A 17,925-nucleotide genomic window follows, 5' to 3' on the forward strand; every position below is an offset into this window, starting at 1 on the left:
GACCTCCTAGCCTCTAGAACTGTGAGAAAATAACTATCTGTTGTTTAAGCCACCAGTCTATAGTATTTTGTTATGGAAGTCTAAGCAGGTAGACAAATACATGCCTGCTTTGTAGTTTTGCCCAGGGGAGCCAATGAAACTCTTTTAAAAAACAAAGAAAAGAAAACCCATCAATACCTAAATTGTCAGGATTAGTTTGAAAGGCTATAAAAGTCAGCTTCCTTCCATGCATTTTCAGCCCAGACTCTTGAGACTAGGAAAGTCCAGTCAGTGTTTTTTTATACCTCTTCTCCACTGAGAGGAAGAAGGCAAGAGAAAAAGGAGAGAAAAGAACATGAGCTCAGGTACCCCTCCCTGCTATGGTATGATGATGATGTAGCAGTAGTAGTCAGTAACCAAACTGATCACCAGACCTTTAGAACATATTTGTCAGGAAGACCTGTTTGTTTGTTTTTTTTTTTTGAGACGGAGTTTCGCTCTTGTTACCCAGGCTGGAGTGCAATGGCGCGATCTCGGCTCACCGCAACCTCCGCCTCCCGGGTTCAGGCAATTCTCCTGCCCCAGCCTCCTGAGTCGCTGGGATTACAGGCACGCGCCACCATGCCCAGCTAATTTTTTGTATTTTTAGTAGAGACGGGGTTTCACCATGTTGACCAGGATGGTCTCGATCTCTTGACCTCGTGATCCACCCACCTCGGCCTCCCACAGTGCTGGGATTACAGGCTTGAGCCACCGTGCCCGGCCCTGTTGTTTTTTTTTAGACAGAAAACTCTCTCTTGTTGCCCAGGCTGGAGTGCAGTGTCATGATCTTGGCTCACCGCAACTTCTGCCTCCTGGATTCAAGCAATTCTCCTGCCTCAGCCTCCTGAGTAGCTGGAATTACAGGGATGTGCCACCAGGCCCGGCTAATTTTGTATTTTTAGTAGAGACGGGGTTTCTCCACGTTGGTCAGGCTAGTTTTGAGCTCCCAACCTCAGGTGATCTGCCCACCTAAGCCTCCCAAAGTGCTGGGATTACAGGCATGAGCCACCATGCCCAGCCGGAAGATCTGTTTTTAAAGCAATAACAAATTCAAGTACCAGTAATTGGCATATGTGTTTCAAGTACTATGCCATATTAATAGTTTACTTGCAGCAGTGACCCAGAGTTTGCTGTATTAAGAACACCTAAGGTCTTCATGGAAATTGTTATAACAAAATTCTGAAAAATAGATTAGTACAGATATCATTTTAGATAGAGACTATAATTAGCTGAGCTTAGTGGTGAATGCCTATAGTACCAGCTACTCAGGAGGCTGAGGCAGGAGAATTACGTGAACCCAGGAGGCCGAGGTTGCAGGGAGCCGAGATTGTGCTACTGCACTCTAGCCTGGAGAAAAGAGCAAGACTCACTCTCAAAATAAAAAATTTAAAAACACTTTAAAATGGTACATGGCACTGTGGAAAAATATGTTTTTATCATTGAAATTACATATTAAATAAACCATGAGAAATTTTGAGACAAATAAATATATTTTAAAAAATATTATTGCAAATCCTTTGTATTTATTCAATAAATTTTTGACAGCCTACTATGTGCAAATACTATCAGAATTTGTTCCTATAAATCAGAATTTTGATTAATAGCACTGTATTTGTTTAAACTGAGGTAAAACAAATCAAAGCAAATTTGTATGTTCCTTCTGCAGTATACTTAAATATGCCTTACCTAGTAAAGAAAATTGTAGCTTCTGCATCTGTAGTTTGGGGTTGAAGTGCATCTCTAACATATTTCAAATCTTGAACACTTGTAAGTTCTGGTAACCCTGAAGGAATCATCTGTGAAGAAAACAAAAAGTTCTGTGAGTTAAATTTTTCAAAAAATTTGTTCCCCACTCCTTCCTGCAGGCAAGTAATCAGAACTAAAGCAAACAAAAACAATCAGTTTTGAGGGGCTCATTAGTATATTGGGGACTTAAGTGATTATCTTACAAATAAGGAAATGGAGGGCAAGGAAGTCAAGCAATTTGTTGGAGGTTACAAACCCAGTTTAACATGAGAGCCAGACCTCCTTTTTTCTAGGCCCTTTTTTTTTGTCGCCCAGGCTGGAGTGCAGTGGTGCAATCTTGGCTCACTGGATCCTCTGCCTGCTGGGTTCAAGCAATTCTCCTGCCTCAGCCTCCCGAGTAGCTGGGATTACAGGTGCGTGCCACCATGCCTGGTTAAATTTTTTGTACTTTTAGTAGAGATGGGGGTTTCACCATGTTGGCCAGGCTGGTCTTGAACTCCTGACTTCATTACCTATTCGCCTCAGCTTCCCAAAGTGCTAGGATTACAGGCGTGAGCCACCACGCCCAGCCTTTTTTTTGGTATTTTTGATAGAGATGGGGTTTCACCATGTTGGCCAGATTGGTCTTGAACTCTTGATCTCAAGCAGTCTGCCTGCCTCAGCCTCCTAAAGTGCTGGGATTACTGGCATGAGCCACCACACCTGGCCTCAGCCTCTGTTTTCACTTTTATAGATTTAGGGGGTACAAGTACAATTTTGGTACAGGTATGTATCGCATAGTGGTAAAGTCTGGGCTTTTAGTGTATCACATGAATAGTATACATTGCACCCATTAAAATAACTTCTAATCTCCCCCAACCCCCTTCCTACCCTTCCAAGTCTCCAAGGTCTATTATTCTACTCTTTATGTCCATGTGTACACATTATTTAGCTCCCACTTATAAGTGAGAACATTGAATATTTAACTGAGTTATTTCACTTAAGATCATTGTAGCCTTCTGTTTATTACCATATCAATTTATTCATAATAATCATAGTGGGTTTGTTTTCTTTTTGCTTAACTATAATAAATATCCACTAAAGTACAGAAATCATCGTACAGCTGAGTGAATGTTCACAATTCGCACCCACATTAATACACAAAACATTCATTAGCATCTCAGATGCCCACCTCAAGGTCCAGTTACTAATTCTTCCCAACCCAAGCGTAGCCACTCTACTAACTTGTTTTTTGTATTTTATACAAATGAAGTCAGACAGTAGGTATTCTTGTGTTTGGCTCATTTCACACAGCAGTAAGTTTAAAATATTTGAGCAATAATGTATCTGACATTTGTGACTACATCAAATCTTATTCCAAAATCACAAAATAATCCTTTTTAGGTATGGAAACATAGATGCATTAATATAAAAACTATTTAAATGCTTATGAAGAATAGTTACCAGTGAAAGGAGGTTAAGAAAAAGATTTGTCTGCTTTCTTATCAAGTTGTAGGCCTGACAGCAGAGGTCCACAAACAACTGAAAACGAATGGTGGGCTTTTCACCCCCATTAATGACATATGCCATATCAGAAGTCAGCACAAAAGGAGCCCGATCCCTATTTAAAATGAAAGTACATACAAAATATTATTTACAGAAGATATTCCAGTAGTGCTATTGCATGATTATTAAACTATCTGAGGTACAGCAATTTCCAACTAGGAAATTTAATACCACACACTTTTGAATTTCCATAATTCTTTAAAATAACATTTTTCAAGAAAGCTATCACATAATAATCTCATTATTTAGAGGGAACTTATATATGAAATTTCCTTATATATGGAAATAAGGTGGTATTTATAAATCCATATATCTAAAGAGAGATCAAACAGTAGTTACAAACATAGAAAACTACTTACTGCCATTATACATATGAAACCATTTCTAAGAGTTACTGCTAACTAGATGAAAAAATTTATATGTATCCTAATTCATTTCAACAAAGTTTATACACACACACATTCTTGTCTACTATGTGGTAAGGTCATACCTTTGGGCCTTTTTCATCCCAAGTTATGCTCAAATGGAGCCACATGAAAAAACACAGAAAGGCAAAAGGCAAGGTTTGGGACAAACCTTAACTTTTACAACAAAAAGTGCCTCTTTTCTTTGGCAACAGCAATAACAACAATATTATACCTTTTGAAGCTGCCAAACATCTGTGCATGTCCCAAAAACTTTCCAAAGTCAATGTGAAACATATGTCCTGTGCTTCGAAGCATTATATTGTCATTGTGTCGATCACAGATGCCTAAAACATAGGTGGCTACACAGCATCCAGCACAGGAATAGATAAAGTTCTCTGAAGCCTATGAAAAACATATACAGTTATTTTAGAAAATGAATTATTTTTAAAGGAGGCAGGGTTTATAAAGATTAAAGTAGTCTATCACTCTTTAAAAACACTACTGCAATTCACTCTCTCAATAGCATACAAACTGGGATATAGTAATAAAAGCCGACCTTTTCATATTTCAAAAACAAAAACACTCTTCCAAAGGTGGTTACTGCCCCTTCTCTAACTTTTCTCTTTTACAAGTCTGGGGTCCCTACCAGTCCATATTTAGGTATGTGCTGCCTTTGAACAGCTTTTTTTTTTTTTTTTTGAGACAGAGTTTCACTCATGTTACCCAGGCTGGAGTGCAATGGTGCGATCTCGGCTCACCGCAACCTCCGCCTCCTGGGTTCAAGCAATTCTCCTGTCTCAGCCTCCTGAGTCGCTGGGATTACAGGCACGCGCCACCATGCCCAGATAATTTTTTGTAGTTTTAGTAGAGACGGGGTTTCACCATGTTGACCAGGATGGTCTCGATCTCTTGACCTCGTGATGCACCCGCCTCGGCCTCCCAAAGTGCTGGGATTACAGGCTTGAGCCACCGTGCCCGGCCTTTGAACAGCTTTTAAGCATCATGTTTGTGGAATCCTGCACCTCACTGACTCTCCTGCTTAGAGCTGGTGAGGTGCAGGATTCCGCAAATATGATGGTAGAAGATTTTTGCTTTTTTTCCTTTCTACCTGTAGTGAGGACATGTGTAAGGAAAATCAGCTTATATCTGAAAACATCCAAGAATACAAGTAATGTATTTTGTTTCCCATTTGGTGATTCCCTGTGTGCCATCTTAAATCCTGCCTCTCCTGGGGATTATTAAAATTACTAATATAATATTATATAGAAGGATACAGCAAGATGCATACAATGAGGTTTTTCTTTAAAACATGTGTATTAGTTTATTTCTATAAAAGACTATATTTCTGAGTGGTACATTCATTTGGCCTGACTTGCCCATGTAGTTAATTCTATTCCATAATTCCCCAGAAATCATTACCAATGATAATAATAGCAAGTGTTTATACAGCATTTAGCACAAATCAGGCACCTCTCTCTCTCTCTCTCTCTCTCTCTCTCTCTGTGTGTGTGTGTGTGTGTGTGTGTGTGTGTGTAATGAACTCATTCTTTTTTATGGCTGCAAGCCTTTTAAAAAGTTATAGTTTTCAACCTTTGACATAAGAAACCAGCTAGCAATTGTTACTTTCAAAAAAATTCAAGTCTGGCCAGGCGCAGTGGCTCACGCCTATAATCCCAGCACTCTGGGAGGCCAAGGCAGGTGGATTGCTTGAGGTCAGGAGTTTGAGACAAGCCTGGCCAACATGGTGAAACCTCGTCTCCACTAAATTATGTATTTAGAAACTCACAACAAATCAATGACTTAGGTATGAACATCATAACCACTGTACAGATGGAAAACTGAAACAGAGGTTGTTTGCCCAAGATCACATAATTGTTAAGTGGCAGAATGAGGATTCAAATCCAGGCAATATGACTTCACTAAGTTATATTCCTTCTTATCTATTAAATGCATTAAAAAGCCAAATGCATAAAAGGTGCTTAATATACGCTACTGGCAATTATTTCCTTACCAATAATCACAAAAGGGCCAACATTACTAAAACAAGTATTGGCTTCTGCTGCACTGCTTCCCCAGATCACAAAGAAGTAAGAAAAGGGAGTGATCTCACAGTTCAAAAGATCAAAGGTCAAAATTCCCCTGCATTAGCTTTGTAGGTCAACAGATGACACATGTATATCCATAAAGGTGATCCATTAATGAAACATAAACCAGGCAGCTCTATGACATTAAAATGGGAGTTTTCTTCTATCACCACTCAGTGTTCTTGGGTTTTCCTTAGGCCATGTTAACATCATTAGAGGCCTTATGTCCTCAGAGATAGCCTTGTCCTCATATGTAATTCAAAATAATAGTAAAACAGAAAATTGATGTTTCCAATAAGAAAAAGAGCTAACAATTATACAATTTTCACTATGCAGTGCTTTATATATATTAACTCATTTAATTTTCACAAAAATCTTAATGATGCATATGTTTATAGCCACAGTATGTGCTATACCATAACATATACAGTATTTTATAGCAGAGGTCACTGAGGCACACAGATGTTAAACAATTTGCAGAAGGCCCTGTTGCTGCTAAGTGACTTGGGACCTAAATTCAAGCCCAAAGAGTTTGGCCCCTAATTTATCTTCTTAACTATCACACGATACAGCCTATTTTACTCATTTCCCTAACTTCTTCCAAGATCTTTGGAAAATATAACATTTTGGGTTAGAAAAATGCCTCTGTTTCGCTGGCCTCTAAGTATGTGTTTGGAATGCATTTTTTTGGGCAAGTTAGCATCGGTTTCACTCAGATTCCTGCCATTAAATGCATTCTGTTTTACATTCCTTCTTATATGTGGAAAAAGATGCTCTTTTCCTGACTTAGACTAAATGACTATTTAGTTGGAAAATGAAAGCACTTAAAACCTTTGTAATACATTTTTGACAAAGTTTTTTAGAATGAGGAGACCTGCTAATTACCTTTTCATATTCTTCTTCAGAGGGATTGTATTTTCTTAGCCACTCTGCAAGTGGTTTATCTTTAAAGGATCCTGTCACACCATATTCCACTTGGATTTTCCTGAGGGTATCGGAAGCAGGAACCAGCTCCACCATGCCTTTAATGACAAAATACTAAGCTATGTAGAACTGTCTCCCCAAAGTAAGCTTTAAACATTTAAAAAATTATTACTTTTTAAATTTAAGTTCTCGGATACATGTGCAGAATGTGCAGGTTTTTTACATAAGTATACATATGTCATGGTGGTTTGCTGCACCTGTCAACCCATCATCTAGGTTTTAAGCCCTGCATGCATTAGGTATTTGTCCCAATGCTCTCCCTCCCCTTGTCCCCCACCCCTCAACAGGCCCCAGTGTGTGATGGTCCCCTCCCTGCCACCATGTGTTCTCATTGTTCAATTCCAACTTATGAGTGCGCATATGAGGTGTTTGGTTTTCTGTTCCTGTGTTAGTTTGTTGAGAATGATGGTTTCCAGCTTCATCTATGTCCCTGCAAAAGAAATGAACTCATTCTTTTTTTATGGCTGCAAGCCTTTTAAAAAGTTATGGTTTTCAATCTTTGACATCAGAAACCAGCTAGCAATTGTTACTTTCAAAAAATTCAAGTCTGGCCAGGCACAGTAGCTCATGCCTATAATCCCAGCACTCCAGGAGGCTGAGGCAGGTGGATTGCTTGAGATCAGGAGTTGGAGACCAGCCTGGCCAACATGGTGAAACCTTGTCTCTATTAAAAATATAAAAATTAGCTGGGTGTGGTGGCAGGCGCCTGTAATCCCAGCTACTCAGGAGGATGAGGCAGGAGAATCGCTTGAACCCAGGAGGCAGAGGTTGCAGTGAGCCGAGATCATGGTACTGCACCCCAGCCTGGGCAACAGACCAGACCTTGTCCCCAAAAAAAAAAAAAAAAAAAAAAAAATCAAGTCTTGCTGGGCATGATGGCTCATGTCTATAATCCCAGCACTTTTGGAGGCTGAGGCTTCAAAAAAAATTGAGGGTAGATCACTTGAGCTCAGGAGTTTGAGACCAGCCTAGCCAACACAGTGAAACACCACTGCTACTAAATATACAAAACTTAACCAGGCATGGTGACACACCTGCAGTCCCAGCTACTCAGGAGACTGATGCATGAGGATCACTTGAACCCAGGAGGCAGAGGTTGCAGTGAGTTGAGATCACACCACTGCACTCCAGCCTGGGCAACTGAGTGAAACCTTGGCTTTAAAAAAAAAAAAAAAAAAAATCAAATCTGGCCACCAATCAAAATTATTCTTTATTTTCAAAAGTAGCCAACATGTAAACATCAATTTTGTCTATTTGAGACTCTAATCTGTACAGCCATGTGCTAATCCCCAAAGGAAAACTAGCTGAGATCACAGGTGGCTGCCAGCATGCCCGGCTAATTTTTGTATTTTTTTTTTTTTTTTTTAAGTTGAGACAGGGTTTCACCATGTTGGCCAGGGTGATCTTGAACTCCCAACCTTAGTGATCCGCCTGTCTGGGCCTCCCAAAGTACTGGCATTACAGGTGTTAGCCATGGCGCCTGGCAAAGAAAACTATTTTAATGACAAACAAGAAGACACTGACCTTGCTGGTAAAGTAAGATACACACTGTCCCACTTCAGCACAAAAAAATTTCTTTAATCATATATTTGGGCAAGATAAGAATCTTTCAGAATATATTAAACACTTAAAAAATTTTTTTTTGTTTTTTTATTATTTGACCTGGATTTTACAACCATACATTAAACACTTTCAAAGGGAAGAACAGATGAAGACTGACCTTGGAATATGATTAAATATCAGGTATATGTTTTGGCCTCCTAATTGAAATGTAAATGCCTCGCTGAACAAATTGTTTTTTGTTTTCTCTCTGACTCCTTTAAAACAAGTGTCAAACAAATAAATTGTGTTTACACAAAAGAAAACAATGAGGGAGGAATTATGTGCTTTGATAGAAAAATCTCAAAAATAATGTTATTTAAAGACAAAATCCAGATGGAGAACTATACTTTTGTGTTTGAAAAGAAAGATGGTTGTGCACATAGAATATACACAAAACATTTCCACAAGGCTACATAAGTGGTTATATTGTGGAAAGAGGGCACCTAGAATTGAGGATGAAGCTATGAGAGAAAACTAACATTTACTTTTCAATTTATTCTATTATATGCTATCTAGATATTTTACTATGTGCAAGTATTATGTATACAATTAAAAATTAATTTGATATATTTTTAAAATGAAGGAGATGCATTTGCATTAAAATAAAATATATGAAAACAGAGCTCTGCTTTGGACAAAGGATTGGAGGAAACAGAAGTTGACCAAGGCTGCCAGGGAATCCCAACAAAGTATGCAGGACCAGGTTCTAATTCTAGTTGTCTGGTCTCACATGGCAGAATGAATTCATTTGGCTCCTTTTTTTTTGGTTGTTTTCTAAGACAGTGTCTTGGCTTGTTGCCCGGCTGAAGTGCAGTAGTGCCATCTTGGCTCACTGCAACCTCCACCTCCTGGGTTTAAGTGATTCCTGTGCCTCAGTCTCCCAAGCAACCAGGACAACATACATGCACCACAACGCCTGACTAATTTTTTATATTTTTACTACAGGTGGGGTTTCACCATGTTGGCTAAGCTGGTCTCGAACTTCTGGCCTCAAATGATCCACCTGCCTTGGCCTCCCAAAGTGTTCATTTGGCACTTCTTCTTGGTTGTACCACAGTTCACAGTGACATCCTTTTTCAGTGAGTACCTCCATCCCGATTCTGTGACTCAGCCAATTACTACATACAAAACAGCAAGCCATGCTCGGTGGCTCATGCTTGTAATCCCAGCACTTTGGGAGGCCAAGGTGGGCAGATCACCTGAGGTCGGGAGTTCAAGACCAGCCTGACCAACATGGTGAAACCCCATCTCCACTAAAAATACAAAATTAGCTAAGCATGGTGGCACATGTCTGTAACTGTAAACTGGGATTACTGGCATGCCTGTAATCCCAGCTACTTGGGAGGCTGAGGCAGGAGAATCGCTTGAACCCAGGAGGTGGAGTTTGCAGTGAGCCACAATCATGCCACTGCATTCCAGCCTGGGCAACAAGAGCAAAACTCTGTCGCAAAAAAAAAAAAAAAAAAAAAAAAACAACAACAACAGTGGACCAAAATTCATAGGCCATTTAAAGTACTACCATCTAGATAAGACAGTCCCAACCCTGAGGGATCCTATAATCAATGCAGTGAGGAAGATATAAAACATGCAGAAAGAAATATTAAGTAAGCTAATATAAAATAAATGGTGAGTATTAAAGACAATTGCTGAGTTCAAAGAAAGGAGAGATTATTATAGGCTGAGGTGTTTGTCAAAAACTTCACAGAGGATGTGGCTGTGACTTCCTCTTCCTCATGTGAAAAATAAGGATACAGTGAGATTGACACAAATGAAAAGCTTACCACAGGGCAAGACACACAGTAAACACTCAACCATTAGTTAGAAACAACATAAAGGGAATCTGATTGAATTCTCTTTTTGGAATTCCAAAATGAGAAGAGGAAGTTCAATTATGAACTTTATAAACCAAAGTTTGGTTCATTAAGAAAAAAAAAACTGAGATGATAGACTCGTACTGAGGAGCTGTTTTTTTTTTTTTTGTTATTGTTTTTTTTTTTTTGTTTGTTTGTTTGTTTGTTTGCTTTTGAGTCAGGGTCTCTCTGTCTCCCAGGCTGGAGTAATGTGTGATCTCGGCTCACTGCAACCTGTGCCTCCGGGGCTCAGGTGATCTTCACACCCAGTCAAGGAGTCTTCCTGATAAAACTTCCATCTTATATGATTTATATAAACAATAACCAGCAAGAATTCTTAAATTGACCTGATTTCCTTTTTGACAAGATAAAGTTTGCACATCCAAATTTGAGCAAGGGAAGTTATACGGCTCCCATACTGTCCTGATAGACAAACTGAAGAAATGTGAAATAGTTGATAATACAATGAAGATGAGTAAGGAAAATGCTGCACTTGATTTAGCAATCACCCAAAGGGAGGTCCTTCCTTAATAGCATGCCACGGGAGTTGGCTCTTGGCCCTTGTTCGGTAAACATTTTTCCCAATGACTTAGCAGAAGCTATAGAATATACAACTTTCAAATCTGTTCATGATACAAACTAAGAAGTTCAATGACAGAAAACAAAAATCAGATTTTATTTTATTATAATATATATTTTAATAGGAGTTTCCTGGTAAAGACCAGAAAATCTGCTACACAAATTTTTTTTTTTTTTTTTGAGACAGAGTTTTGCCCAGGCTGGAGTGTAATGGCTTGGTCTTGGCTCACTACAACCTCCACCTCCTGCATTCAAGTAATTCTCCTGACTCAGCCTCCTGCGTAGCTGGGATGACAGGCATGTGCCACCATGCCTGGCTACTTTTGTATTTTTAGTAGAGACAGGGTTTCTCCATGTTGGTCTCGAACTCCCAACCTCAGGTGATCCACCCACCTCAGCCTCCCAAAGCGCTGGGATTATAGGAGTGACCCACCGTACCCGGCCTCTGCTATACTAATTCTAAAAGAGCTGTAACAATCAAAAATCAGGTTTTAAAAAGAACTCAACAAACTGAAAAGTAATGTATCACATATAGCAAAGTTAATACCTAACACCCTACACATGGGTCTAAGATACAAAAATGTACAAGTACATAGCTGGGCACAGTGGTACAAGCCTACATCCCTGCTACTTGGGAGGCTAAAGTGGGAGGATTGCTTGAGCTGAGTTTGAGGCCAGCATGGGCAACACAGGGAGACCCCTGTCTTTATGAAAAATTTTAAAAATTAGCTGAGTGTGGTGGCATGTCACTACAGGTGCATGCCATCATACCTAGCTAATTTTGGGAGGCTGAGGGAAGTGGACTGTTTGAGCCCAGGAGTTTGAGGCTGCAGTGAGCTATGATCACACCACTGCACTCCAGCCTGAGTTACAAAGTAAGATCCCATCTCTGAAAAGATGGCCAAGACATGGCTTAGCAGGAGCTGGTATGATGATGACTTACTGATTTTATTTGTGAATAGTTTCACATGTGTGACACTATGTCCACCCTTATGTATTCTACAAAATCCAGGTACCATTTTTAGAGACAACAGATTACCTGAACCGTTTGCAAGGAGAATAATAAGGTAATTTAAAGTAATCTTTCACAAATGGCTGAAGAATTTGGAATTCAGAATCTGAGGCCACAATATTGGTCAGAGTGAAGAAGGATTTAACTTAATTATATGACAGTCTCTGAGCAGAACTGGAACTAATGGGTAAAAGACACCAGAACTTAGTCCCCATTATTCACCTGAATATGAAAAAGAAATCTATAGCCAACAGAGCTATCCAGAATAAAATGAACTGCCTTGAAAAGCAATGAATTCCCTTCACTATAGGGATTTAAGCATAAATTGAATGGCAAATATTGGAAGGATGATTAAGATAATCTTTCGGGTGACTTCCTAGTGTCTGTGCATAGAATCTGTGAAACATTTCTCATTTCCATCAACAGCAGATGATCTTTCTGTCCTTTAAAACCTGACAGTATTGCTTTTATAACTCTCTTAGAGCTTTCAGCTTATTAAAGCATACTCTGATTAGGTGTACATATTATTGCTTCCTTCTAAAATGTAAGTACCACATATTCTTAGCATTTTATAGATGGTAAACAAACACGTGTTGACTAAGAATAATGATGGCTGCCATTTATTAAGCACATAATACATATCAGATATTAGGATGTTTTACATTATTTCAAAACGTAGTCAATAAACATTAAGATAGAAATCTGCTATTAGTAGAAGAGAGATTTGTATGATTTTATTTTACAAAAATGAAATCACAGCTGGTTTAATTTAGATATGGCCTTATTTATTTATTTATTTTGAGACAAGGTGTCACTCACTGTGTTACCCAGATTGGAGTGCAGTAGCATGATCATGGTTTATTGAAGCCTTAACCTGTCAGGCTCAAGTAATCCTCCCAGCCCATCCTCCAGAGTAGCTGAGGCTACTTACTTCTTTTTGTAGAGACAGGGTCTCCCTATATTGCCCGGCTGGTCTCAACCTCCTAGACTCAAGTGATCCTCCTGTCCCAGCCAAAATGCTGGGATTACAGGTGAGAGCCACTGCACTCAGAGATACGGCCTTATTTTTAAGTTTAAAAGCTAAAGACCATAAAGTCCCCACTGGGTCAATAATGGACACCTCTGGTTACTGCAAAGCATTTATTTAGGACACTCACTAAGTTATTTTATTTATTTATTTTTTATTTATTTTGAGACAAGAGTCTTGCTCTGTCACCCAGGCTGGAGTGCAGTGATTCGATCTTGGCTCACTGCAGCCTCTGCCTCCCAAGTTCAAGCTATTCTCCTGCCTCAGCCTCCCAAGTAAGTAGGATTACAGGGACACACCACCACACCCAGCTAATTTTCGCATTTCCAGTAGTGACAAGGTTTTACCATGTTGCCCAGGCTGGTCTCAAACTCCTGACTTCATGTGATCCACCCGCCTCGGCCTCCCAAAGTGTTAGGATTACAGACGCTAGCCACCATGCCCAGTCACTAAGTTATTTTTAAAAGAGACTTAATTATGAGCAACTGAATCAATAAAGTAACACCAGATTAAAATAAGAAACAACTGTGGTCCCAAAGTATCTGCATCAGGACCCTTAAGGCAGGTACACTTTAAGCTAAGTTCAAGAAAAAAATAAGATATCAAGATACAGCTAATAGACTTACCTCGATCTCTGCCAGTTGAGAGACATTTGAAAATCACCATCCTCAGATCTAGTCCTTCTTTAAGCCAGATCTTATCCATAATCTTTATCATCTGTAAAGCTAACATATCTTGCCGAAGATCTTCACCAACCTTGAAATCAAGGAAACAAAATGAAACTTGTTCATTTCCAAAAAACTTAATAGATTACATACTATGAAAGCTGTCTGGACATGGTGGCTCACACCTGTAATCCCAGCACTTTGGGAGGCCGAAGTGGGTGGATCACCTGAGGTCAGGAGTTTGAGATCAGCCTGGCCAGCATGGCAAAACCCCACCTCTACTAAAAATACAAAAATTGGTTGGGCATGGTGGCACATGCCTGTAAGATGAACAGAATTGCCTTTTTATTTTTCTGCAGCATTCAAGGGAAAGGTACTTAACCTCTTCATGTCTCAGTTCCCTGAACTGTATACTTTAAAAGCTTCAGTTTTATGGTATGTGATATATACAGTTCTTTATTTTTATTTATTTTTTGAGACTGAGTCTCGCTCTATCGCCCAGGCTGGAGTGCAGAAGCACGGTCTCAGCTCACTGCGACCTTGGCCTCCCAAGTTCAAGCAATTCTCCTGCCTCAGCTTCCAGAGTAGCTGGGATCATAGGTGCCCACCACCACGCCGGGCTAATTTTTGTATTTTTAGTACAGATAGGGTTTCACCATGTTGGCCAGGCTGATCTCAAACTCCTGACCTCAGGTGATCTGCCTGCCCCAGCCTCCCAAAGTGCTAGGATTACAGGCATGTGCCACTATACCCAGCCTATATTCAACTTTTTAAAAACCCAACATGAAGAATCTTTGTGATGATGAAATGTTCTGTATTTTGACTATATCAATGCCAATACCCTGATTGTGATACTGCACTACAGTTATACAAGATGTTACTATGAAGCAGAGTACACAGGATTTCTCTGTACGGTTACAATTGCCTATGAACCTATACTTATCACAAAATGAAAAGTTTACTTAAAAAAAATTAACCCTCCCAAAATCAATTATTTTTTAATAAAACCTGAACAAGTTTTCATTTTCTTTTTTAAACTGAATAAAATAATTTAAAAACACAAATAATGAATACATTCTGAGACTAGCAAAGAAAATTATGGAATAGAATAAGGAGAACTTGCCTTAAAAAATATTAAAACTTGGCCGGGCATGGTGGCTCACACCTGTAAACCCAGCACTTTGGGAGGCTGAGGTGAGTGAATCACCTAAGGTCAGGAGTTTGACAACAGCCTGACCAAGATGGTGAAACCCTGTCTCTACTAAAAATACCAAAAATTAGCCGGGTGTGGTGGCACATGTCTGAAACCCCAGCTACTTGGTAGGCTGAGGCAGGAGAATCATTTGAAACTGGGAGGCGGAGGTTGCAGTAAGCTAGGATCACGCCATTGGACTCCAGCCTGGGCAACAAGAGCAAAACTCTATCTCAAATAAATAAATACTTAACACATAAAATTCTTGTATTCAAAACAGATGTTACCAGTTTAGGAAAAGGCACCTACATCAATAAAACAAAATATAGAGTTCAAAACCAGATCTGAGTACACAGGAATTTATCACATATATCAAAGGTGGTTCAGTAGAAGCAATCTTTATGAACCTCCACATATCCAACTCGTTGAATTAACTAAAATTCTTCATCCTTTCAAAATATACAAATCATGATCAAAACACATAAAATGTTTGGCCGGGCACGGTGGCCCATGCCTGTAATCCCAGCACTTTGGGAGGCCAAGGTGGGCAGATGACCTGAGGTTAGGAGTTCAAGACCGGCCTGGCCAACATGTATTTTTAGTCTCTATTAAAAATACAAAAAATAGCCAGGCATGGTGGCAGGTGCCTGTAATCTCAGCTGCTTGGAGGCTGAGGCAGGAGAACTGCTTGAACCCGGGAGGCGGAGGTTGAAGTGAGCCAAGACCGCACCACTGTACTCCAGCCTGAGTGTCAGAGCAAAACTCTGGCTCAAAAAAATAAATAAAATAAAATAATTTTAAAAATATTAAATAAACAAAATCACCTTTGCAATTTTCAAAAAGTAATTTGATAACAACAATTTCTAAATTGCCATTAAAAAAATAGTAACATTATTTACTTACCTTAAACATGATATTAATTTCTTCTCCCATAGGGTCAGCATTCACCATTGTGACTTTTAGGGGGACAGCATTGGAACTGAAGAAGGAACACGACTGCAAATACAACATATCAAGCATTAGAAAGATAACATAAATAAAAATTAATTTAGAAATTTTTTTGTCCCAGGCATTTCCCCTTTCACTTGTTCCTTTGTGTCTTGTTTTTAAATTTATTTTTTATTTTTATTTCTGTTAGAGACAGGATCCTGCTCTGTTACCCAGGCTGGAATGCAGTGGTGCAATCATAGCTTCCCGCAACCTTTAACTCCTGGGCTCAAGTGATCCTCCTGCCTCAGTCTCCTGAGTAACTGGGACTACAGGTATGTGCCATCACACCCAACTGAACGCTTGTTTTTTTGAATTACAGCAAATGAAATACCATGAAAATTGCTTTTTCATTTTATTTATATTTTTTGAGACAGAGTTTTGCTCTTGTTGCCCAGGCTGGAGTGCAGTGGTATGATCTCGGCTCACTGCAACCTCTGCCTGCTGGGTTCAAGTGATTCTTCTCCCTCAGTCTCCTGAGTAGCTGGGATTACAGGTGCCTTCCACTATGCCTGGCTAATTGAGAATTAGCTCTCTGGCAGATAACAGATGAACAATATACAAAAATACTTTTTGAAACTTAAAATATCATCTTACTAGGCAGAGAAGCAAAACCTTAAGACACAAACTTTTAAAGTTTGAGCTCTGTAAAAATCTCAGTCCATCAATAGAACATAAAGTCTTGTGATATCCTTTTCCATCTTCTAAATCACTTTGATCTGAGATGAGATCTCCACTTCTTCTGTTGAAGTACTATTTTAATTAGCCATGGAAGTACTGACAAAACTTTTAAAATTTCATTAGTAAAGATCAAATCTTACTTTTGAAATAAAAGTGACTAAAAAGCTAATTTAAGACGGTGAGACCAATCTAAAAAAATGAAGCCCAAGGCAGTAAATAATTTTACAGTTTTTTTTTTTCTTTTTTGAAAAAGTGGTGGTTAGGTTAAAAATATCCTAAGATACATATGGATCCTAATCACAACCATCCATGCTTATAATAAACCTCTAAAGGTTTTGCCTTCATTTGCCTTAAGCACACCTGCCCATTGCCTTCTTCCTATTATTTTCAAATATAATATGAACTTATAAGTATGATATGTATCACCTTAATATTTAATTCTTTTGCCACTAGACTTGGCTTGAGAGGGAGACGGCATTTATTTTTCTGAAAAAAGGACTGTACTCGTTCCATACTTCTTTGGAGAACAACCTATAGAAAGAGATGTGATACTGTTAAGTACATAATGAAAATGAAGATCTATTTTTCAGACAAGTTATGCTGTGGATACAATTTATAAAATGCTCAGTTGTCAAATGGTCAAAAAAAAATTGTTGCTAAAGAGAGTTAATTTTCACTATAAAACTGGAATGGTCAAAGGCTATAAATATGGGGGGCAAAGGTACATTTGGCTAACCAATGCATATAAAAATGTTTTTTTTTTTTTTTGAGACGGAGTTTCGCTCTTGTTACCCAGGCTGGAGTGCAATGCCGCGATCTCGGCTCACCGCAACCTCCGCCTCCTGGGTTCAGGCAATTCTCCTGCCTCAGCCTCCCGAGTAGCTGGGATTACAGGCACGCACCACCATGCCCAGCTAATTTTTTGTATTTTTAGTAGAGACAAGGTTTCACCATGTTGACCAGGATGGTCTCGATCTCTTGACCTCGTGATCCACCCGCCTCGGCCTCCCAAAGTGCTGGGATTACAGGCGTGAGCCACCGCGCCCGGCTAAAAATGTTAAAGCTCACTAATAGTCAAAGAAATAGAAATCAAACAAAAATGAATGCAATTTTTCATTTATCAGATTAAAATTTAAAACAACATCCAGTGTTAGGAAACAATTTCATAATCCATTGGTAGGGAGAGAGGTGTATGTAGGCGTAGCTTCTTTTGTAGAGGAATGTAACAACTATTATAACTAAAAATATATGTGGCTCTTGACTCAGCTATTTCATCTGTAGGAATTTCCTGTAAAGAAATACTAGCAAAGAAGTAAAAATGTACACACCAACCAAAGTTCACTGCAGCATTGTTTGGTAAAGGGAAAATAGGTAAACAATGTATATAGAGGTAATAGTTTATAATTAAGATTGTATGTAATATTTCCCCAAATTAATCTATAGTTCTTATCAAAATTCCAACTGCCTTTTTGCAGAAATGGACACACAGATCCTAAAACTCATGAAATTACAAGTGTCCCCTGAACAGCCAAATAATCTTGAA

General features: G+C 39.0%; 1 protein-coding gene across 1 annotated transcript in view; it reads right to left on the reverse strand.

Annotated features, from left to right (window-relative positions):
* PIK3C2A (phosphatidylinositol-4-phosphate 3-kinase catalytic subunit type 2 alpha) overlaps window positions 1-17,925 on the reverse strand; it is a 121,097-nt gene that overhangs the window by 14,181 nt on the left and 88,991 nt on the right. The window contains exons 20-26 of the mRNA XM_032240851.1: window positions 16,809-16,913; window positions 15,618-15,710; window positions 13,484-13,613; window positions 6,689-6,825; window positions 3,952-4,121; window positions 3,211-3,367; window positions 1,708-1,817 (exon numbers count right to left, since the gene is read on the reverse strand). Coding sequence (XP_032096742.1) covers window positions 1,708-1,817; window positions 3,211-3,367; window positions 3,952-4,121; window positions 6,689-6,825; window positions 13,484-13,613; window positions 15,618-15,710; window positions 16,809-16,913 — 902 coding nt within the window. The remainder of the gene's footprint in view (window positions 1-1,707; window positions 1,818-3,210; window positions 3,368-3,951; window positions 4,122-6,688; window positions 6,826-13,483; window positions 13,614-15,617; window positions 15,711-16,808; window positions 16,914-17,925) is intronic.

This window comes from Sapajus apella, unplaced genomic scaffold, assembly GCF_009761245.1.
Source record: "Sapajus apella isolate SASKATOON/1434 unplaced genomic scaffold, GSC_monkey_1.0 scaffold47, whole genome shotgun sequence".
NCBI classification, from domain to species: domain Eukaryota; kingdom Metazoa; phylum Chordata; class Mammalia; order Primates; family Cebidae; genus Sapajus; species Sapajus apella.